This window comes from Syngnathus scovelli, chromosome 17 (assembly GCF_024217435.2).
Source record: "Syngnathus scovelli strain Florida chromosome 17, RoL_Ssco_1.2, whole genome shotgun sequence".
In the NCBI taxonomy this organism is placed as follows: Eukaryota; Metazoa; Chordata; class Actinopteri; order Syngnathiformes; family Syngnathidae; genus Syngnathus; species Syngnathus scovelli.
In genome coordinates, this window is record NC_090863.1 from 3,864,159 (window position 1) to 3,888,105 (window position 23,947).

The 23,947-nt window shown below is 44.0% G+C and overlaps 3 protein-coding genes across 5 annotated transcripts in view; all 3 read left to right on the plus strand.

Moving 5' to 3' along the window:
• The first annotated feature begins 277 nt into the window (after positions 1 to 277).
• dapk3 (death-associated protein kinase 3) lies at positions 278 to 3,956 on the plus strand. Its single transcript, XM_049746494.1, has 9 exons — positions 278 to 436; positions 1,048 to 1,176; positions 1,283 to 1,643; positions 1,770 to 1,899; positions 2,017 to 2,065; positions 2,265 to 2,291; positions 2,369 to 2,521; positions 2,592 to 2,637; positions 2,792 to 3,956. The coding sequence occupies exons 2-9, from the start codon at positions 1,115 to 1,117 to the stop codon at positions 3,320 to 3,322; spliced, it is 1,359 nt and encodes a 452-aa protein (XP_049602451.1). The 5' UTR covers positions 278 to 436; positions 1,048 to 1,114; the 3' UTR covers positions 3,323 to 3,956.
• A 1,078-nt stretch (positions 3,957 to 5,034) lies between these two features.
• prkci (protein kinase C, iota) lies at positions 5,035 to 20,535 on the plus strand. Its single transcript, XM_049746478.2, has 18 exons — positions 5,035 to 5,571; positions 10,035 to 10,156; positions 10,753 to 10,842; positions 11,986 to 12,036; positions 12,108 to 12,193; positions 12,388 to 12,525; positions 12,661 to 12,718; positions 13,143 to 13,198; positions 13,418 to 13,594; positions 13,976 to 14,073; positions 14,251 to 14,337; positions 14,403 to 14,538; positions 14,657 to 14,744; positions 15,715 to 15,840; positions 16,083 to 16,162; positions 18,311 to 18,400; positions 19,945 to 20,060; positions 20,147 to 20,535. The coding sequence occupies exons 1-18, from the start codon at positions 5,489 to 5,491 to the stop codon at positions 20,232 to 20,234; spliced, it is 1,770 nt and encodes a 589-aa protein (XP_049602435.1). The 5' UTR covers positions 5,035 to 5,488; the 3' UTR covers positions 20,235 to 20,535.
• Positions 20,536 to 20,688: 153 nt separating this feature from the next.
• skila (SKI-like proto-oncogene a) overlaps positions 20,689 to 23,947 on the plus strand; it is a 29,725-nt gene continuing 26,466 nt past the window's right edge. For 2 of the 3 annotated variants that reach the window (XM_049746470.2, XM_068648707.1), the window contains exon 1: positions 20,689 to 23,717. In XM_049746470.2, the coding sequence (XP_049602427.1) occupies positions 23,716 to 23,717 (2 nt within the window). In that variant the 5' untranslated portion in view covers positions 20,689 to 23,715. The remainder of the gene's footprint in view (positions 23,718 to 23,947) is intronic. The other variant, XM_068648708.1, reaches the window with a different exon arrangement.

The window sequence follows — 23,947 nt, forward strand, 5'->3', positions numbered from 1 at the left end:
TATTGTGATTTTGAAGCTTAGCGTCGCGTGCTCCTCTTGACTCACTGCGGCTAGTTAAACCTCGATATGACGTCATTCCATATGTTTTTCCTTCTGGAGGGAGGCGTATTTACCTGCATTAGTAGTTTACGGCAGCACCGGAACTTGGCGTATTTATTTTTTTTTCAGGAAAATACGATAAACAAGAGAACATCCACAAATTTGCATGCGCAAAAATTACAATCCCATTTATTTGACTGGGGAGTATTCATTTGTTTTTTGTTTTTGTATTATCGAAGGCATTCGCCGCCTGTACTCTCCGACTACCCTAACCAAAAGTTTTATTCTGACAAATCATAACGGAAGTTCTGTGAGGGTGTCGTTCACTGGCGTTACAGTTCTACTCAAACGGACAGTTACTTGGACCGGAATGCGGCATTAGTAAACCAACAGAAACGTAAGTACTCCCTCTAAAATACGTGACTTGTTTTTTTCCCACTGCAAACCGGTCTTTATTAGGCGTTTTTCAACAATCGTCAAGCTGTGTTTCAACAACGGCTTGTTGAGCTAGCTGGTCAGCTAAGCTAACTACCGTCTCGAGTGCCGACTGATTCTTTTTTCCTATGCTCCCCCCACAAAGACGATTGTAATCCAAATATCATTTGTTTCTTTCTTAATCTTTCATCATATTTTTGCTTCATGCGTGCGTGCTGTTTTTTGTTTTGTTTTTCCGTTCCTATCCTAATGTCACAATATGTCCAATACAAAGTTGCGAGTGACTGACTGTCATTCTTGTGATAAATCAAAGCTGTTTTTCTGTGTTTTCCATCTCCGTGTTTCTTATCACTAAGTAGAAAAGACTTAAAATGTTAGTACAGTAGTCCCTTTAACTGAGTCATTGGCAAGGAGATGATGTAAGTAGGACTGGAATGCAGGGGGCTCTCTGACATCATCTTCAACACTTGTCCAAATAAGGAGGAAAGAAACAAAAGAGCATGTGATGTCAATTTGAATGCAGTTACCTCGAGCCAACTTTTTTCTTGTATGTGTGTAATCATGCCTTTGCAGTGTAACGCACACTGACACGCAAAAAGGAAGGCTGCCGAGCCAGCAGCTTTGGCGCAGCCGACACGTCATGGCTGGCTTCAGGCAAGAGGATGTGGAGCTGCACTATGAGATGGGAGAGGAGCTGGGCAGGTATATCATAAGCAGATATCTCCAGAGGGTGGCCCTAAAACGCTTGTGTGGTGGCATTACACAAAAAACACTCACGCATACTCCTGATTGTGCCTCGTCTCCTCAGCGGTCAGTTCGCCATCGTGCGCAAGTGCAAAGAGAAGAGCTCGGGCAACGAGTATGCCGCCAAGTTCATCAAGAAGCGCCGCCTGTCATCCAGCCGACGGGGTGTGAGCCGCGAGGAGATCGAGCGCGAGGTCAACATCCTGCGCGAGATCCAGCACAGCAACATCATCACGTTACACGACATCTTCGAGAACAAGACGGACGTCATCCTCATCCTGGAGCTGGTGTCCGGCGGCGAGCTCTTCGACTTTCTCGCCGAGAAGGAGTCGCTGAGCGAAGAGGAGGCCACGCAGTTCCTCAAGCAGATCCTGGATGGCGTGCACTACCTGCACCTCAAGCGCATCGCACACTTTGATCTCAAGGTACGGACATGAGACGCTTCATTAGGTACACCGGCAGCAACCAATCCCGTGCTTTATTACATATACCCATCTCTTCATATTTGTATGACAATCACACGAAATATTTGATGTCGTGTTTCCTTGCAGCCCGAGAACATCATGCTGCTGGACAAGAACGTTCCCAATCCCAGGATAAAGCTCATTGACTTCGGCATCGCCCATCAGATCAAAGCCGGCAACGAGTTCAAGAACATCTTTGGAACGCCTGAGTTTGTAGGTGGGTTTCGCTGCCCAACATCACCTCCACAACGGATTCCGTTTTTTGCCGAGTGAGCGCCTTTTTGTAGTCCACATCTGTTTCACATTGACGACTTGATTCCTCTGCGCTTTGCAGCTCCAGAAATAGTCAACTACGAACCGCTGGGACTGGAGGCGGACATGTGGTAAGACAACAAACTTCTTTGCTCCGTGACCCTGCTCGACAACATACTGCAAACGTTTGACATCTGCGTTGCTCTTCGTGTAACGTGAGACACTTTGGCAGTAGTCCGGTTTACGCTAGTTATTTTATTAGCCTATTTAAACATTGTGAGTCTTCCCCCATGTGACATTTTCAAGCGATATTTTGTTCTTTCTGTGCAGGAGCATCGGCGTCATCACTTACATCCTGTAAGTGTCGTTTCACACAACAGCTGTCAACAGCTTCACTCGGCCATTCTCAAAATTGTCACGACGTTTCCCTGCAGCTTGAGCGGCGCTTCTCCGTTCCTGGGCGAGACCAAGCAGGAGACACTGACCAACATCTCAGCGGTCAACTACGACTTTGACGAGGAATACTTCAGTAACACCAGCGAGTTGGCCAAAGATTTCATACGACGCCTGCTGGTCAAAGATCCCAAGTAGCAGACTATAGCTCAATTGGTTTCTTCACATTTTTGCTGTCTTGTTCTGACTGACTTGTCATTGCAGGAAACGAATGACCATTGACGATAGTCTTCAACATCCATGGATTAAGGTGATTTACCAGCTTCTTTCACTGTTGTAAAAAAAAAAAAAAAAAAAAAAAAGACTATCACAGATCATCGGTAAAGCGTTTTGTCCCAGCTGATACGAGACGAGATTGTGGTATGAGTTTACAAGACCGACATTGCTGCTTTGCTGTCATCCAGGTGATCAAGCGGCGCAACGTGCGCCAGGAGGAGCGCGACCACAAGCCGGAGCGCCGGCGCCTGAAGACCACACGTCTGAAGGAGTACACCATCAAGTCCCACTCCAGCATGCCGCCCAACAACACCTACGTCAACTTCGAGCGCTTCTCGCAAGTCCTGGAGGAGATCGCGGCGGCCGAGCAGGGGCTTCTCCAGCTAGAGCGCAACCGGCGCTCGTGCCGCGACGACGTGGCGGCGCTGCTGTCCATCTACGAGGAGAAGGAGGGCTGGTACAAGGAGGAGAGCCGAGGCATCTCGGGCCAGCTGGGTGCCGTCCGCCAGGAGCTGCAACGCACGCAAGCGCAACGCAAAAAGAGCCAGGAAGACGCCCGGGGAGCCGCGCAGGCCGCCGGTGCGCTCAAGCGCAAGTTTGGACGCCTGGAGAACCGCTATGAGGCGCTGGCCGAGCAGGTGGCACATGAGGTGCGCTGGGTGGAGGAGCTGGTGCGCTCCATCACCGCAGACAAGGACCGGCAAGAGAGCGCACCTTGAGGCTGCGTTTCAACACGCTCCTCACCTTTAATTTATTATTTTACACTTTTTTTTCTTTTTTCTTTTTTCTTTTTTTTTAACGGGCTGTCATTTTTACCCGCTCATTAAATTTTTTATTGTTTTGTTTTTATTAACATCAGCTTGTCACAAATGAGGCAGGGCAACCATGTGCAACATAAACTTTTTAATTAGGGGAAAGGTAAAAAGGGGAAACTGGAACTCCAGCAGGGAAGGTGCACGGAGCAGGGTGATGAGCGTGCAGACAAGGGCAAGGCAAGTTTGTAGTTGGTGAGAGGTCGAAGGTCAGAGCTAACAGAAAAAGAAAAACAGGCGGGAAGCAAGTGAGCAGCAAGCGGGAACAGAACAAGAACAGGTGGCAGGGATGTGTGTGTCTAAGTAGACAAACAGGCAGGAGTGATGGCAGTTTGAATAGTTACCCAACATTCCATTCTCTTTTCATTGTTTTTTTTTTTTTTTTTACACATTCCATACTTTGTATAGAAAGAAACATATTTTTTACCCCATTGGCACTTATGATTAGAGCAGTGTTTGAAAATATATTTTTTATTGTATATGTGTAAACAAGCTGGAAACATTTGACAACTTTTTTCAAATAAAATGTTTTCCCTGTAAATTGTTTTTGTACAGTCTTAACACCTGGACTAACATCTACATAACTTTCTGTTCAGCTAAACATCTCATGTCCTGGGCCTTGGTTACAGTCTACTACGTTAAATACCTTCCATTGAACTACACATATTCAGTCATTCATATTCGGGGTCAACCACACACTACTTGGTGCTGACATAAGGCAACGGAGGTCCCAGGAGATAGCCTATACCAGGATTGATTTCAAAGCATTATTATTATTACTTGACTTCGGTATAACGGCAAAGACCAGCAGTATAACAAAATATGGCATCTTTACTTTATTTCATTCATTTTTACTATTAATATTATTGATCACAGTGGCACCTGGGAGTATGTAGGTGACGGGAAGGTGACTGCTGTTGGTAGCTGCAGGCGTTACAAAAATAGACTGCTGAGTGCTGACAGCAGCAAATGGAGGCAAGCTGCTTCTGGATATCACCAGCAAAAAAATGATTAATGAGGTGTAAAATATGGCCTGGGAGAAAAAAAAAAAAAAACACAGTATAACATTTGAAAATGTTCCCAGGAGCATTGTGGCTCTGTTGGGATATGCTGGCTGCTGGAGGCTTGGTTTTGCCTTATTAACTTGACCTTGTCTATTACTTGGTCTTGCCTTTTCCAAGAGAAAACATTTAGAGGTTTCAGTATCCAATTAACCGCAAGCAAACTTGATTGTGCACCATTTTCCCGACTTATCTGGCCCCAAATTATATATTTTTTAAAAAGCTTCACAAAATAAATAACATTATACAAGAATGTAATCAAGAGGATGCTGATAACCCCGAATTCTATTGAGCTTGGGACGTTCAGTGCCATCAGGAAGGTTTGAAACCCATTTCACAACCCGCGTGTGTTGATGTTGTGTACTTTTTCTTTCTTTTAAAGTTGCACCCTCGCTTCTGACACGCTGTTTTCAGCTTAATGTTGCCATTACTTCCGAGCCAGAGCTCTTGAATGCAGCCACGTCCTCGGGGTATACGTAATGTCCGATCTTAGAGACCTGTGCCTGAATCACTCCATCTACATGAAACTTCCAACTTGGTCCGCTCCAAATACCGGTACACAGCCGGATAATATGAACGATATTTTATAGCGATCTGATGTAGTTTTGAAGCTGTTATCGCCTTGGTTTGTGTTGATTATGACTATATTGATATTATACGTGAGTAAATATTTGTATAACGTAAAGTGAATGTTTCGTCTTTCGGTTTTAAGTTATGCACCACCCCTGCGAACATTCCAACTGTGGTGTCATCCGTGACTAGGCCTATGCAGTAGGGAGTTGTTTGGAGGACCCCGTAAGTTTTTCTATACTTTACATGTCGTTTAATAATTTTCTCCATACGCGTTTGTTTTTTAATTTTTACAATCCATTTCGCCTCGCTTTTCACTCGTGAAACCCCACTCGGCTGTAAAGATACAGCCTTCGGGGCGTGGTACGAAAAAAAGAAAGAAAAAAAGAGCCGGAGACGGAAGGAGAGATTCAGTAAATTCTGGCTGACCGCGGCTGAGCTTATGATGCCGACGTTGCGGGACAGCACCATGTCCCACCCCGGCGAGAATTCCCACCAAGTCCGGGTGAAAGCCTACTACAAAGGGTAAGAAAACACCACCGTTCCCGTCCTTCTTTCTCCCTCTTTCCACTACTAACGAGCTCTACAATCGCGGAAGACAGCTAACCAGACAGCTAAGCTAACGAAGCTAATGGCTAGTGTAGCCCAGTGTGAGGTAAACTTGACAGACAGGTGAAACTGTCCAGACACCCAGTGGACGAGTTGTGCTTGACACTTAACGCTGTGTACCATATCTCTCAAAAACCACGACACGCGGGGTTTTAGGACAGTTCGCTGGGGATCTGAGGCTTGTTTTTCTCTCTGACTACGGCCAAGTTGAGAGAGTTGGCTAATAAGTCGTGCTAAGAACTGTTAGCCGTCGGAGCTAATTGTCAATAGGATGTCATAGTGAGGCACAATTTCGTTGAAATTATATCTATTGATGATTTATGGCACCAGATTATTGACGCACAACAATTAAATAAAACATGTTGTTAAAATACATTCATTTGAGCCAAACCGTTTTGTTATTGTAGTCCCTAAGTCACAAAGATGTTAAACCTGTGGCCCGTGGGCCATGTTTGGGCATGTAAGAGCTTTTGAGGTAGTTTGCCCTCCCCTATCCCATCAGACTTTGTGGTGACGACTGGTCACTAGCCACATATAGACATACAATCATCCATCCATTTTCGATCCAAATATGTCACAGCATTGTGTCACAACAGAGAATATACTGCATCACAACAATGGAGGATAAAATTGGGATCGCAGGTTATGCTTGTGAAGTCAATGAACTGGATACAACAAAATAATTTCCATCTCTATTTCGAAAGACAACTTTATTTAGTATTGATAGTTCTGAAAATACACTGAAAATACACAAACATGACTTTAATATGATCCAGTTACTGCTTTGGTTCGTAAGATGTCAGAAAAAAGGAATTTTTTTTTGTCATTTTGGGATGACGGAGGAAACTAGGGAGAAAATGCAAACTGCTCACAGGAAGGGCAAGGCCTGAAATCTTACAACCTCAAACGTGTGAGGCAGACTTGCTATTTCACCCGCTGTTGATTGAAAGAAGGTGATGTGAAATCATCAGATAAGTGCACCTAATAGGTGCGACAGTCTCACACCATCACTAGGTCTGCTCGTGATATTAATAGAAACCCTCTAATAATTTGTCCCCCTTGTACTATTTGTTGCATTTTTGATAAGGATCGTCACTGCGGCGATGGTTCCAACCCCCTCCTTGCAATTGGAGCGCGACTTGAAAAACGTGTCGTACGAGTTGCGCCCGCACCAGCTGATATTCTTTGCTGCTGTGGCGTCACGCCTCAGGAAGGCTTTTCATTTGTGTCTTTGTTAAGTGATGTCTCAAGCAAGCATCCCAAGCATGCTGCTCAGGAATGTCAGCTATGCCAACCCAAAAGAGGAAATGGAGCCAAATTACGTACCGGATGGCTATGAGCAAGGATCATTGACGCTCACCTTTGACCAACTCAATGAGCTTAATTTTTTTCTAATCCACATTTGATAACGATCCTCAGCGTCCTTCCATCTTCATGCAGCTTGACAAAAAAAGTTTTCCCACCCATACGCAGCGCTCCGGTTTTCATGTTGGTTTCACTTCTGCGTGATAGAAATGTCATCTTCCCATCTACTAGCAGGAGTTGGCCTTCTTGAATAGTGGCGAGCTGCCACTTTTCATTCTGGGTTTGGACGTAGCACCTTCTGCTGCTCTGTCACTACAATTTCAACCTATATTTGGTTCTATCGTAGGCTGGGTATTCATCGTTCGTGTGCTCATTCTTCACCAATGACATCAGCAGACTGGTGTCGGCCTGTGGCAGTCTCGCTTATTGGCAAACATTTCTTCTTTTACCCTCACTCATCACATCGTACATTTTGATGTCTGTCAGAAGCGACTCGTTCAAGGCTTCTACTTCACCTTGAGGCTTGCTGTGTTAGGCATGTTGTCAGGCAGGAAAGAGCGGGATTATGTGGAGGTATTTCGTCTCCCTTTTGGCGGGGGGGGTGGGGGGGGTGTTTCGTCTGTTGCAAGAACTCCGACCGACGCTTCTGGTTGAACTTTGCAAACGAGGCCTGTGCTGATTAATTTGGGGGGGGGGGGGGGGGGGGGAGCATCGCGGCAAACTTTGATCATTTCAAGGACTCGCTGTGATAGTACGTGGGTGTCACAGTGAGCGTTACCTGCTGTACGTGCAGTGGTCTTGACAGTGAAGATGGATGTTCCGAGGTGTGCACGGAAGCCCAGGGAGCCACTCTGATCCTTCTTCCCGCTTGAGAACTCACCAGTGACGAATGGCTTCACTGCAGGCAGATGGGACCGCCGAGTCCGACTTAGGCACGGGTTACAACACCTCCCAGCACCGCAACTCTTGTCTAATTTGAGTGTTCGGTAGGGAAGAATGCCACGTTCGTGCATCATAATGCCATGGCAGCCGGCGATGAGCACTTGGACTTCATTAATCACTCCACATACTGTCTTTTTCCCCTTTTTTTTTATTTTCTAGATTTACACAGGGAGTCTTTAGTTTACGACTATACAGAGTTACCATAATGCATTCGTGTGTATTCATTTCTATACATAGAATGTATCCTTTATTTATGCCAGCGGAATGTAAACTAGTGACAGACTCTTCCACTAGATGGCAGAAGGTGCAATTAACTATTGCCATTCATACAACAGAATAACCGCTTTGTCTTCAACTCAACAGAATTCACTCTTAGTACTGAGGCAAGATGACCATTATTGCCATCTGCTGTGTGTATTTTTGTGACATTTTTGTTTTTAGTGCTGCACCGGGAAATCAATGGAAAATGTGTCATAAAGATTGAGGTACACTGGCACACAGAGCAATGGCTTGAAATTGCCAAGGTCATCAAACATGATTAGGTGTGTTCTTCGCCATCAACCAAGTAGGACTCAAAGGATGCACGCGGGGGAGAATCTTGTTTAGACCACCCAAGAACGTGGGCACAGCCTATAATTTGCCACCAAATTCTCCTTTCCCATGACTGCTTGTCACGATTTGGGTTACAGAGTTTTGGAGATGAGCTTCAACTATGTCAGTGGACACCCACGTCTCAGATCCAGTCAAACGCAACACATTCAACATGACCCGCTGCCGTCTGTAGGGAGGATGTCGCTGCCATGTTGGTCCTACAGGAGGGATCAGAGTGTGGGATTGTAAATGGCAGCCTGCTACCACCCCCCACCCCCTCCTCCTTCATAGGCAATGATTAACACCACCAGACTGGAGGATGCAGGGTTAGAAAATAGCGGCAGGTTGGGAGGCGGAGTCGGCAACATGCCACTGATGCACAGACGGAGCTTCCACAATGGCGCCATTCTTACGTTCTTTTTTTTTCTTCCTTTTTTTGGTGCCTCCGGCCCTCTGTCATTGAGTGTGACACTGTCCCTGTGTTTTAGCACTTCGAGTTGAGTGACACATCGTGTGGGCTACGACGCTCTCTCCTATTCCAATTTTTAAAAAAACAAACAGGATTTATAGTCATTAACAGGGGGTGGCTATCGGGAAATTGCTGAGTTTCCCGAACTTACTGTATTATGTTGCATGCTAAAATGCTAGCTGCCAAAGTGAAGTTGCACAATGCCGTGTTTTTATTCAGTGACTCGTGATTTTGATACAAGGAATGCTAAGTTTAAGCTAGTTTTTATATTTTGTGTGTCAAATGGTTGTAACCACAATTTAACCACTTGTCCAGTAGGCGGCGCTGCTTGACTCCATGTTTGCTTTATCCACTCACATGACAAACTTAACAGCTTTACAGATGCCATCATATTTTTTGTCACATAACAATCCAGTGGTATTTATTTGCACCAGGCCAAACACAGTATACTTCAACCTGATTACTGTCGACCTTGACCCTGCGGTCTATTGTGTCCTTGTTTACCTTGGGGTCATTTATTCTTTGTCACCCAGCCATTAAACTCCCAAGTTAATGAAGAACCACAGGCTGCATTTTGTAGGATGCTAGTAAAAGCCTTGTCCTTGTACATTACTCTCAGGCCTGCAGGGAGCCCTCACCTGCCCGACTCCACTTTGTTTGTAATGAATGTCCACGTTTTAAACAATTCCCTTACCGACCTCGCATGTTGAGGGGCTTGCTGGAGCGTAGAATCTTCTGGCTACCATCTCCCGGGCTGTAAACCCCAACATGATCAGCCGCTGGGGGCGAGCATGAGACAAAGCCATGAAATGAGGGAAAGACCATTTCGCCTCCACAGGGGTAAACGGTCTTGGTCACTTCTACTACTTTGGTTTTGCCTCGTGCGTGTCTGATGTACTCAAGTGCAAGTGACGACAGGTGGCTTGTCGGGGTGATGTATCACTTTTTTTGGAGTCTTTTTTTCTTTCCAACATCAAATAATGATGCTTGGTTAATATAAATATATCACAATGCTCAATTGATGTGTTTTATCTTGTAAAGGCCGCGCTCTTAACAGCAGTGTTCTCTGCAGGGACATCATGATCACCCACTTTGAGCCGTCCATCTCATATGAGGGCCTGTACGGTGAAGTGCGAGACATGTGCTCCATGGACAATGACCAGCTCTTCACCATGAAGTGGATTGACGAGGAAGGTGTGTGTTCAGCTCATGGTGACAATTATTACAAATTCACACTTGTGCACCTCCGGTCTGTCGTCGATACAAAACCCGATGCAGTACACAAGCAACATACGTACATATTTTTGAAAGATACAAACTTTTGACAGTACGTTGTAGTATTGCAGCGCACCACTTATTTAGCCAGGCAGAGACGGACGGACGAACGGCCGGCGGTCGCAGGCGAAACAAAGATGTCGGAGCTCTCCGCTCAGCCCGAAGGTCACCATGACAAAACCAATTAGACTCAGCCGCCATATATAATCAGCGCCGTCATTAGCCTGTCTGAGCAAGAAAAGCTGCTTGATACTCGTAATGAAGTAATACAGCATCTCTCCTGACATCCACGGAGCACGGGGGAGGGAGGTTGCCATCCTTGACATAATGAGTACAATGTTTACTACATTTGTTAACAAAAACACGTACACGAAACACAACAGGCACATTTGTGTGTGCCTGGGTACAATTTGAAATAGCGTACAGAAAATCTGAAATGTAGTACATCAGATAAACTAAAGTGAAACCAGTGCTGAAATATAAATGAATGACATAACATCTGGATTCTCATACAGGTGACCCGTGCACTGTATCTTCTCAGCTGGAGCTAGAAGAAGCACTGCGCCTCTACGAACTCAACAAGGACTCTGAGCTCATCATTCACGGTGAGCCTCTTATTTCCCTGAACACACTTTCCTAGCAAAACACCTTTTACTCATGGCGCAAGCTGCTTAGATCGTGCAAAGTTCAATTGCGTAAAGATAAAAATTACGGAGGAAACCTTAGCTGAGTTGATTTTGTTGTTGCACATATTTTCTTAGATATTTGACTTATTAGTTTACTCATAAAGAAAAAGAGCACCCAAATCAAACAATTATTTTTTTTAAAAAGGCTCTATCATTTGTCTAGTCAATATGCTTCCTCTTTTATTTTCTACAATTTGTGTGTGAGCGTCATCGCTCACAGCAAGGTGGAGGAGGAATATCGAGCATATGTTTGCTGATGCACCGAAGTGTGAATAAGACCGCTTTCCTCCTCCTGACGTGCGTCTGCGGGCCCGCCGGCTATTTAACAGATATTTGTGATGGGTGTACGCGTGACCGACGTTTGATTGACAGGCCTCTGGAAGGGTGTGGGTCTTGTTTGACTCAGAGGTGAGGAGTGGGTTCACAAGTGCAAAGAGAGGGTGGCGGAAGAAGAGCAGACGCGGCAGGAGGGAGCGCCTGGTCCCCCGCTAACGAGCTTCTGGGCCGCGGCCCACGCCTCGCTTCTGACTCGCGCTGCCTCCAGTCTCAAGCTCTTTGTCTCGCATGCAGCAGCCCACAAATACACACATTTGTCAGCTTGGCTCAGGTCATCCCTGCGCGGCGTCAAACCAGCATGTAGCGCACCGATGTCGTTGTCAGAGGCTCAAAGCCACATTTCAGCTGCGGCTGGTCTTCTGCTGCGATGCGATGTTCAACATTCTTAAGTCAGAGGAGCATTCGAGGTACAACATCTACATCGGGATACACGTAGATGGTCGAGCGTCTGCTTACCGCTTGGCTTTGATGTAGTGTGTCAGATCGTAGTCCAGAAGACTGCCTGGATTACCTTGCGTTACCAAGACAACCAGGATCAGCACAAGCAGACGCGCTGGGAAATGGGCAAATAACAAAAGATTGACTTGGTTGTTTAATTTCACACTTGACAGGCACTCCAGAGACCCACCCGCCAATTTAAGAACTCCTTTTTCCAATAAGCGGTCCCATTTAAGTTGATGAAAATCATTAGACCTGAAATAATGTCGTTGTTCTCCTCTCCAACAGTGTTCCCATGTATACCAGAGAAACCCGGCATGCCATGTCCTGGAGAAGACAGTAAGTTCAATCTTTGCATGACATCAAATCAAATTGCAAGCAACCAATCAATCAGTTGCTGTCTCCCGCAGAGTCCATATATCGGCGGGGAGCGCGGCGCTGGAGGAAGCTTTATTTCGCTAGCGGCCACTCCTTTCAGGCCAAACGCTTCAACAGGGTGCGACACACGACACTGTTCTGATTTCATGTTTTCAAATGGGAAGCATTGCTATCTCAACAATTGATTTGATTTTTTTCTTAAGATCTAACTGTCACAATTCTCAAAGCTTCCTAGAAAGGAAATCAAGCAGCAGGCCTGATGTTTAATTTGAAAGCAACATGCCAATTTGTTACTCTCGCCGATGTGAACAGAGAGCACATTGCGCCATCTGCACGGACCGCATCTGGGGTCTCGGCCGACAGGGCTACAAGTGCATCAACTGCAAACTGCTGGTGCACAAAAAGTGCCACAAGATGGTCACTGTGGAATGCGGCCGGCCCATGATACAGGTGATGCGGCGCCCCATTTTCTTTTTATTTGTTGCCTTCCACGACACTCATTGTTGTGATTTGCGGGTCTTTTTTATTTATTTATTTATTTATTTATTTATTTATTTATTTATTTATTTATTTATTTATTTTTAGGAGCCAATTATGCCCGGTCAACCACCCAGCAGTCAGTTAGACCCAACGGAACAGTCAGGTAATGATGCGAATACAAAAAAAAAAACATTTATCAAGATTTTAATGGCAATAAATGATTCTCATATCAATGTATCAGTTCAGTGGCATATTCAGGACTGTATTTTCACAATTTATTTTTAAATCTCATTTATTTAGCTATAAGCTAAAGCTTTGGCACAATTAAAATTTTGGGAGACCTAATGCAAAACAGGGTTGGATTGGAAAACTGGAGCATGCATTTTTTTCCCCCTTACGTATATGGGAGTAGAAAACGATTCAGGCCAGCAGAGCTGCTAACCAAGTGACAAAACGTGACTGTCTCTCACCTACTTTCTCTCCTTCCTGTTTTCTTGCCTCCTCCTCTCCCCTCTCCGCCTCCTGCTGCCTGTCTGACACCCCCCACCCGTTCTCTCTCCCCCTCCTTTTCTCACTCTCTCTTGCAGGCCCCCAGAATAAAGACTCCAGAGAAAGCTTGACTTACGATGGAGAGGAGAAAGAGGTGAGCTTTTTAAGTTAGAAAAAAAAAAAACACATCCATGTGTGAATCCCACCCTATCAACCGCTATCATAATTGTCCAATTATTTGCTTCAATGCCTTTAAAAAAAAAAAAAAAACATCCAAATTGCCACCTGCTTGCAGTATTCTCCCCAAAAGTAAATAATGGCAATATGAGTGACTCTACTCGACTCACTAAGAACCCATCTCTCCTCCGACCAGGCGCGGAACAGCCGAGACACCGGGAAGTCACCCTCCAGCCTCGGCTTGGCCGACTTCGACCTGCTGCGGGTGATCGGCCGAGGCAGTTACGCCAAAGTGCTGCTTGTGCAGTTGAAGAAGACTGAGCGCATCTACGCCATGAAAGTGGTCAAGAAGGAGCTGGTCAACGATGACGAGGTGAGCCACAGCGTGCATCGGCTCTCCTCGATGTCAAAATACTTTATGATCATAGTGCATGTTGTGTAAATCCAGCCTTGAGAAGGAAAAAGCAAATTATGCCGCCAAGACAAAGGCTTTGTCTAATTAGATGTGAGACCAAGTTAAGAGTAGTGAATGCAATTAGCACAACCTGTGGGCGCTGATATTTATAGCTCCAGCATCCCATCTGTTATCTCGTCAAATACTCTGAACCTATCTGTACCTCCGAGAAGGTGTGGATTTATCACGGTGTTCCTGAGAATCGATCAGTGGCGTATGCCTGCCATCGCCCACAGGAGTCGATGCAAGTAGTCGACCCTAACCCTAACACCCCACCCCCCCCCCCCCCCCCCCTTACAGGACATCGACTGGGTCCAGACAGAAAAACACGTCTTTGAGCAAGCATCCAATCATCCCTTCCTGGTGGGCCTGCACTCCTGCTTCCAGACAGAAAGCAGGTAGGAGGCACTTTGTAACGGCGACCTGTATTTTTAAAAAGCAAGTAGCAATTTGGAGAGGACAAGCCGTCATTCCAAAATCAGGTCACCTCTCCCACCACTCTCAGCCACTTGGGGGGGCTCCTATTTGACAATTTGTCATGTAACTTTGAGCTTTGGTAAATATTTCCTCCCCAGACTCTTCTTTGTTATTGAATATGTGAATGGCGGCGACCTCATGTTCCACATGCAGAGACAACGGAAGCTTCCAGAAGAGCACGCCAGGTAGGCATTTGGTGGCCTTCCTCCATTTTGTGGCTTTAGGGTTGAATGTCTCCCCCCCCCCTCAGATTCTATTCTGCTGAAATCAGTCTGGCGCTCAACTACCTTCACGAGCGCGGCATCATCTACAGAGATCTCAAACTCGACAACGTGCTGCTCGACTCCGAGGGACACATCAAACTCACAGACTACGGCATGTGCAAGGTGCGTGTGTGTTTTTACGTGCGAGCACGCGCGTGGCTGTGAACTTTAGCGTGAGCGTCTGTGCTCATGCACATTCAAAAGCAAAATGAGCCGCTGTCATATTTCTGTTTTGGTTCAGGAGGGCTTGAGACCCGGCGATACGACGAGCACTTTCTGCGGCACCCCGAACTACATCGCTCCCGAAATACTCAGAGGAGAAGATTACGGTGAAAACAACAACTCACTGCCACCAACACAGTTTCCCAATTAACCTTTTTGGCATGTTGTTGTCAAAATACAGAACTATTACTGCAAACTAAACAAACAACAAAGAAACTGAATTAACCAAAAGCTAAAAATGAGTTTGCCGTCTGAACGTGCGGTGCAACTTGGGCACAATAACTATTCTTCATTATTTTCCAATCAAAACATAGTCAGAGTAAATTAAAGAAACTAAAAATACCAGTTTCTGCATGACTACAGTGTCACTACGGTACAAATAGTTGAGTGGTATCATAGCAACAAGACCTTGCTTGCTCGAGTGCTTTCATTTTGTATACAGGCCACATTTTTTTTTGCTTTAAAATAGTGTCAGTCCTGCTAGATATTTTTGCTAAAACTTTTTAAAATTAAATTCAAAAAGGTCAGCATACACAATTAGAGTTTTGAGTACCTTTATTAGTGCAAATAGTTTGCAAGGGTTTTAATCAACTGCAAATAAATAAACTTTTGGTTTTACTCCATCATATCGCCCCCTATGCACAGGACAACCAATTTAACTCCCACTACTCACAATAGAAATAAAACAGACCCCACCCCAAATGATTGTCCAAGAAATATACTTTCACACAAAATATTTAATATCATTTGCATAAGGCATGGTATGTGTAAAAATAAATTTAAAAAAAAGCATGCAAAACATAAATTGGAGTTGTACCCTGCTTGACGGGTGCTCACGACCCTCCAGGGGTTGCAAGCGGCACAGCTCGGGAATCCCTGCTCTAATCCAAGCTTTCCGTAAGCCATTTTGATGCATTACTACTCGTAGGTGCAGTCAGTGAGAACACATTTACAGTATGATCGTTTCCTCACTGGACAGGTTGCCATAGTAACAGTGGGTTCAAGTATTGGAAGGATTACAAGTAAACCCGAGTGTCAGAAGACTGATCTGAAGCGCCGCTTCTAATTTGTGCGCAGGCTTCAGCGTGGACTGGTGGGCGCTTGGCGTGCTGATGTTTGAGATGATGGCAGGCCGGTCGCCCTTCGACATTGTGGGAAGCTCCGACAATCCCGACCAGAACACAGAAGACTACCTCTTCCAAGGTAATGGAAAGCCAGCGTTTTAGGGTCAAAAGAAAGTCCACACTTGTGTGAAATTTTTAAATTGACATATTAGCTCATACTAAATGTCTCCACCCATGACCTAGAAGCTAAGATGGGTGAAGATCCAAAGCCACTTTCAAGCAAATCGCAAATTGATAAAATGTCATGACACCTGCTTAACTCTCTTCAATTTGGGAAGCATCTCACCTCATCCCTGTTTTTTTTTTTTTTGTGCTTCTCAGTCATATTGGAAAAACAGATCCGAATTCCCCGCTCACTGTCGGTCAAAGCTGCGAGCGTCCTTAAGGGATTCCTCAACAAGGTAAGGCCGTTAGAAATATATATACCGTATTTTCCGGACTATAAGTCGCTCCTGAGTATAAGTCGCACCAGCCATAAAATGCCCCAAAAAGTGAAAAAAAAACATATATAAGTCGCTCCGGAGTATAAGTCGCATTTTGGGGGGCAATTTATTCGACAAAATCCCACACCAAAAACAGTCATGAACGCGCAACAACAGGCTAAACGATAGCAACAACAGGCTAAACGATAGGTATGCTAACGTGACAAACACAAACGAAGAGCTGAGAACGGGCCTGACGTAACATATAGAGTCATTAAAGAAAACTATTACATGAATAACACGTTTATAAAATCATCGGTGTCACTCCAATTCATTAAATCCATCAATCGTTCGATACAATAGCAACAGGCTAAATGATAGGTATGGTAACGTGACAAACACAAACGAAGAGCTGAGAACGGGCCTGACGTAACATATAGAGTCATTAAAGAAAACTATTACATGAATAACACGTTTATAAAATCATCGGTGTCACTCCAATTCATTAAATCCATCAATCGTTCGATACAATAGCAACAGGTTAAACGATAGTTATGCTAACGTGACAATTTATTAAATCCATCGATCGTTCTTTGTCAACAATGGGTGCGCGCGGCTGAGGGCGCTTGCACTTCAAAATATTCCACAGGCTCATATAGCGATAAACTATATTTCAAATAACTATAATATAAGCAATAATATTATCAAACCATCCGTGCACTTTAAATCCATTAAATCCATCGATCAAATTCCTCGTCCTTTGTCAACATCGCCGCGCGTGCACCCTGACGTCACCCTCAGCTTTATTCCACAGATTTAGTATATAACTATATTGTAGCGTTAACAAAGTACAAGGATAGACGTGGGTTTGGTAAACGGCTATTTATTAAACAAAACAAACTTCCAAGCGTGTGGCGGCGTGGACTTCCAGACACGAGAGCTCCATGGCATAGGACCGGGCGTGCGTAATGGCCATGTCCGAGCCCCATGCACCGTTCGCGGACAGCCACTCGGCCGAGCGCCGGCCCCCGACTCAGTAGAGTAGGACCGGGCGTGCGTAAAAGCCATAATAGTTTTTCAAACCTTCTATGTCACTCCAAATCCTTAATCCCTTCAAACTCTTTGTCCTCCGTGTCACTTAGAAATGATCACCGCTAATGATGCCGGTAGTCCTTACGTGGGTACGTTTTCCTTTATGTAAACAACCGCCGCGCCGTGCCACTGACGTCACTTGAAATAGTAATCCATTGGTACATCACGGTTCTCCAAACTTTCTTTCTGCTCCTCGATTACTGTTTTCAGCTGCATATTTTACAACTTGAAGTTTGTAACCTGCAAAATATGAGTTTCTTTTTGGTGCCATTTTTCTTAAGCCCACCCAGTTGATGAGTCACAGCCAACAGTGAAATTTAGAGCGCCCTCATCCAGTTTCGTCTGAAAATATCATTTTTTTCAGATGCAGTTTTTTGTTTTGTTTATTTCGTTGTTTTATCAAAGTCAAAGTCTGCTTTATTGTAATTTTTTTTTCATATACTAAGACACACAAAGAGATTGAAATTACGTTCCCACTAGTCCTCGGTGAGATAGTACACATATGCATACAAGCAACACAAAAAACCCCAAGAAGGCACAAACAATGAATAAATAAGAGTGTTGAATAAATGATAAATAAACAAATAATAATAAATAATAATAATAAATATAAGAGGAGCAAAAATGGAGCAAGTGTACATACAGGAGACAGTGGACTTGGATATGGTGCTTTAAAGTGTTAATTGCTTTATTTGATGTTTTTTATGTTTTGAATATGTTCAAGATAAAGATATAAAAGCATATGAAGTGATCAACTATACTAAAAATAACATGGGAAGTGGTCAACTGTACTTGTAAGTAAGTGGTCTTAATGATCAAGTAAAAATTTGTGAAAAAAAACATATATATAAGTCGCTCCTGAGTATAAGTCGCCCCCCCACCCAAACTATGAAAAAAAAAACGCGATTTATAGTCTGGAAATTACGGTACATTTTATCCAAACACAAACATGGCAGCTTTTCACCTCACCACCGTATTGTTATTTATCTCGCTCACACTTCTATCTCACCTTCCCACCCGCTCCGTCTGTTCCAGGATCCCAAGGAGCGTCTGGGCTGCCACCCTCAGACAGGCTTTGCTGACATCATGGGCCATCCCTTCTTCAGAAACGTCGACTGGGACCTTGTGAGTCTTTTTCCTTGTTGCAATTTACTCAAAGGAGGTCGGGTAGTAGTTGTCCCACGTGCCATCTACAACTACTGGCGCATATGACGCCATCTTCAACCCCCTTTTTTGCTTTTCAGCGTTTTTAAATTCCATTATGTAAACGTCAGCTTAAGCAGAAACATTTTCCATTTCGATCGCTCATTTCTACAACATCACCCAGAGCCATACTGTCAGATGAAAACACGCACGGATAGAAAAAGGATGTCAATTAGAGATTTTTTTTTTTTTTTCCTCCCGAGTAAACAGTTTAATGGAAGTAAAATGGAAACTGTCAGATTGAAAATACTGATAGTGGAACACCAGGACTTGACTGTTGGTGTCAAGAGAATGAGCTTGATAACGCTTGGCTGGAGAAGTTTGCGTTTGACTCGGATCAGTAAAAAAAAAAAAAAACTCACTCCCTTCACGGCAATATAGGCCGAGTCCTCTATTAAAAATACATATTTTTCACATGTATCGATGACTGCTTTGCAATTCATCACCCCTGCCCGATGATCGTCAAAAAGAAACAAAGCGTGCTGGATGACAAATAGTTGCAAAGCAATCCGTGTATTGATCGCAGTGAGGAAGAGAGACCACGCCACAGAGAGAAGACTTTAAAAAGTAGACAAAGAACAAGTCAGCAGCCACAAAGTGACGAGCAGACGGTCACAAAGCGGGAAAGCTGAGCGAGGAAATAGTCTCAACCACAAAAGACAATCTGTACCACGCCCTCTTTCTTTCATCTGTGTTTTTAAGAGTCATATGGGCTTTTTTGGGTTCTCCGAAAACGACTGACAGGAATCTCATCTCGAGTCTGACGCAAACTAAAAATAGACCAGTCTTGACTAGTAGACTAGTCTTGTTTTACCGAGCTTCCTGTTCCCGAGTCATAATGATGACTAAAAGTCTCATATGTCTTAGGGAGTGACATTCCTGTGTTGTGACAGCATAGCGGTGAAATGAAACCTAAGGTCCATGTGTTCTTTCATGTCTTTCATTAAGCCGGTTAACAAAGAAATAATCCATTTTGGAATGTTTTTTTTTTTTTTTTTTTTACATCAATTTGGTTCTATGTGGAATTAATTGTCTTTATTGATTTAGTAAGTACGGCGGTGCCTTGAGATTCAAGTTTCGTGAACAAGCTTATCCAGTAACTCCAAAGAACTCGTAACTTAAATTATCTTTGGATCAACTTATGTGTCTGCAGGATTCAGGTTACGGTGCACAACCCCCCCCCCCCCCCCCCCCCCCCCCCCCCCCCTTCCCAATAACCTCTTCACCTCTTCAAGACAAATCTGTTTGCCCTGCGGTGCGCCCCATGGCCTGTAGGGAAAGCACCTTCTGCCATGAACTAATTCACCTGATCCTATTGGTAAAAATGTTGAAGCAAAAACACCTTGCAAGTGAATCAGTTACCAGATTATTTTCTTTTCATTTTTTAAATAGACCTGCGATTACCCAATCACTGGATTTACTGCAGATTTCAAAGTTCCCATTGTTCTATGTAATTGTGATTACAGCTGGAGCAAAAGCAGGTGGTCCCTCCCTTTAAGCCCAACATCTCAGGTGAATTCGGCTTGGACAACTTTGACGCACAGTTCACCAATGAGCCCATCCAGCTGACGCCTGACGACGAGTAAGAGCCGCTGATCGGTGAAATGAAGTGGCTCTTCGAATGAATCAATTCACCCATGGATTGTCCTTTGTTGTTGTTGTGTGCAGCGATGTGGTGAAGAAGATCGATCAGTCCGAGTTTGAGGGCTTCGAGTACATCAACCCGCTGTTGATGTCTGCTGAGGAGTGTGTATGAAGGGAGTCACGCACACACATTCGCACACACAGTTACAAACACACAGTTACACACGTTCCAGTGTCTTCACGTTGCGTGGTTACGAGGCGACCCGACGATATCATCATTCATAGTTTTTGTTGTTGCCAAAGGCGACCCGACGATATCATCATTCATCGTTTTTGTTGTTGCCAAAGGCAGTTACACGCTCTGCCAGTTTTGACCACTTGTCCTTAAGTCTTCTTTTTATGAATTATTTTTGTATGTTCTCTATATAAAAATACAAATGTAAAAATATTAAACTGCACTGATATCTTTGTCATCGGGGGCCTCTCTACCAAGTTCTTCCAAGGTACTTACTGTCCACAGACTCATTTTAATTGTATATACAAAACTGCTGTTGATTAACATTAGCCCCCTTTGTATTTTTTAAGCTCGTTCATCACCCCTCTTTCTCAAAACTCTAAATATGAAAAACTATATATATTTTTTTATTTAACTACAGACGTGTGTTGTCCGTGAGCAGCCTGAGGATCGGAACTGGAGTTGAGTCAGCTAAAATACTGTGAACAAACGTAGCGCATTAGTCAGACTTCAACAGTCACCCACGACCAAAAAAAAAAAAAAAAAAATTCTGGTACATGTATACATCTAAAAAAAAAAAAGGGAGTGTATCTTCTTAAATAGTGGCTGTTTGCCACCTAGAAAATAAATATAAATAAGCACCTACCACCAAAAACAGTCTATCAAAAAAGTGTGGAATTTTACCGCAGTAATAATGATATTCTGTCAAGAAGGAAGCAAAAATTAGGTTACTTTAAAATCATTGACTAAAGCTGTGGAGAACCAAAACAGCAACACTGACCGAGGCACGTAAACAAAGTATGAATTGAACTTTTGTGTGTGCTTGTTTAGTACATCGCCTCAGTTCTCTGGATGGATGTCATGATTTTTTTTTTTTTAGCTCCCATTTAACTTGACATAATTTCTACTTGACTTTTAAGGCCACTATTTTGTGAAATACGCAAATATCCCATCTTGTGTTGGTCTGTTTGTGCCCTCCCCCCCCTTATTTCTTCATTCCACGTAAAAGATCAACAGGTTGAAGCACAGTTGAGGCTTTAGAACTGTTCTATTTTCTTACAACACATTCTGTAGATTATTTTCTGAATGATTCCACTAATTTAAAACACTAAGCGAAATCCTGTGAGAAACATATTCTGTTACTTTTTTTTAATTTTGTTTTATTTTTATTGTTACTACTTTTTATTATTTGTAATCATCAGATTGAGTATGAAATGTTACCGGGTGTGTTTTGGAAAGCACCCGCAGAACTCTGTTGACATTTTATTATTGTGCAAGAGGAAAACAGTCAAATAAACATTTTATTTCTCCTTGTGGTAAAAAAAAAAAAAAGTGAATGTGAATGATTCTTTTTAAAGACGAGTAGGATGAAATTATATTGGTCTACTCGTGATAGACCTACCAAATTTCATGTTGCCAAGAGATTTTGAAGCAATATTTTCAAGAAATTCATAGGGATGTCAGTGAACTTATTTTATTTTTTTTAACAACCTCTGTTACGTACTCCAATGGCCCAAACATGCATGTTAAAGTTCGCTTGACTTGCAAATTTTTTCTTCCCTCCACTGGTCACATGTGCATAGCACCCCACCCCCCCCGGACATCCCTCGAGAGTCATTGTCACCTGCCCACCCCATGCCCCTTTCTTTTCCTGACCTTATGCCCCACAAGAACCGAAGGGTCACAGAAATGATGTGCTGCAAATAATGAAGCCGATTGATTTGTGGGCCGCAGTAAGTCGGAACAATGCAGGAGGAGGTTGTGGGGGGGTGAATATTTCACACGCAGTCCCAGGTGAAAAAAATGACCATCTCGAACATAATTGCTAATCTCCGCAATGGTTTGTTTAACATTGTTCCTGTGCCCTCTTTTCCGTACATTCACCTTGTATCATTAATGACAGATAAAAACATATCCTCTTTTAATTGCTTTAACCCAAGCCCAAAGGGACGAATTAGGAACTGGAAGACATCCGCTAAACGCCGTCCCTTTTGTAAAACAGACACACACTACAATAGAAGGTGTTTTACTTGGCAGGGGCTTACTGTGACCTTTTGGAGCTGACTTGAAACTGATTTCAGGGGAGTAAATTTGAACTCTATCACAATGGTTATTGTTTCTGTGTTAGTCATTTGCCACCATGCTCCATTCATCACATGGTCAAATCAATGTGCCTAACCCAATCGCATTTCTCTTACAATATTGAGCAGTGTTTCCATGTTTCCCATCACTCTTGGTAGCCATCCATGACAAAGAAAACAGCTCAGTCCTTCTTTGATGAGCGCCACCTCTGGGATGTGGTCATCAAGCATTATTAGGGCAAACGGCATGTACACGCCCTGACACATTTCATTGTGCCACATCGATAACGCCATATGAAGACGCCGCTGTTATGTCTGCGTCCCGGAGGTTCGCTTATCTCCCCAGTCCGATAACAGTTAAGACAGAGCAGCATGTGAGGGAGGGAGGGATTTCTCTGCGTCCCGACTCATCCTTCACTCATTTTGTTTTCTAATGAACCGTCACATTAGTGCACATACTAGATGAACAGCATCCCCCCGCCCCTGAAGCACTTGTAGCTGTGTTATTACAGCAAAATCAATGGCACCCCCCAATTCACCTCTTGTTGTCTGTTGGGTGGGGGCTGGACTCACATTTGCTCTCATAATACAACTGCTGACCTTGCTGTCACATCCCAGCAGCTGCTGCAAAACAGCCCACAGTGTTGTTTTGCATCAGTTACTGTGTGCATGCTCTATATATCTCAAATGATATCATTTGTAACAGGCTTTTTTGTTGGTCTATTCATGATAGACATTGAAAAATTCACCTCCGGAAGTCCGTTTTATTTAGCAACATGAGCTTTGATTGCAAATGTTTAGACTAGTGGGGCAGCTTAGAACCTATTATTGTAAGGAATTAGACTAGTGGTGCAGCTTAGAGCCTATTCTTGTCAGGAACATTTTTTACTTGTCTTCCCCGTTAAAGTTGCATTGACGTATGATAGCTATATTATAAATATAAAACTTATAAAGAAAAAAAAATACAATTTTCAGGACAGAAATTAGCAAATACGGAGATGACAGACGGTCGCTTGCAACATGGCCCCTTTAAATAGTCCCGCCGCAATCAAACGTGTCTCCTAAAGCAGCGAAGAGGAAACGGCTGACAGACAGACAGACAGACAGACAGCGAGAGAAAGAGAGAGAGAGAGAGCGACACCCCCGCATCGTTTCCTGTAGCCGTGATGACGTCTCCGCCTATAGTCCTCGATACGGCGTGACGTCACAGGGCTGTAGTGGTGGTGTAGCCTCATCTTGTTGACGCTGCGCTGCCGCCGCCAGGCTTTTCCAGTACAGAAAAGACCCACGGCGAGTGAGGAACCAGCGGACCGAGGCAAGTGCTACAACCATCTTTTATGTATGTATTTCATGCATTTACCTTTGTGTGCGTCTAATGAGGGACTCATTTATATCATGGAGTGTCGCAGTGATTTGTTTGACTGAAAGGGCGAGAGTCGGTGGGACAGAAGGGGGTGAAGCTAGCTCGGCTTAGCCCGCCGTGTCGCTCTCCGGGCTGGGGGGGGGTGAGTGCGTCGGTCGTTCTTCGCTTGACCTCCGGATAACGCACTCCAGTGTTTATTGTACTCG

Bases quoted from the DNA above. Each gene is read 5' to 3' on its own strand.
- prkci (XM_049746478.2), top strand. From the start codon at position 5,489: ATGATGCCGACGTTGCGGGACAGCACCATGTCCCACCCCGGCGAGAAT. The intron at 14,539-14,656 runs GTGCGTGTGTGT...GTTTTGGTTCAG, and splicing joins CAGACTACGGCATGTGCAAG to GAGGGCTTGAGACCCGGCGA. The intron at 15,841-16,082 runs GTAATGGAAAGC...TGTGCTTCTCAG, and splicing joins AGAAGACTACCTCTTCCAAG to TCATATTGGAAAAACAGATC.
- dapk3 (XM_049746494.1), top strand. From the start codon at position 1,115: ATGGCTGGCTTCAGGCAAGAGGATGTGGAGCTGCACTATGAGATGGGA. The intron at 1,177-1,282 runs GTATATCATAAG...TCGTCTCCTCAG, and splicing joins ATGGGAGAGGAGCTGGGCAG to CGGTCAGTTCGCCATCGTGC. The intron at 2,638-2,791 runs GTGATTTACCAG...GCTGTCATCCAG, and splicing joins TTCAACATCCATGGATTAAG to GTGATCAAGCGGCGCAACGT.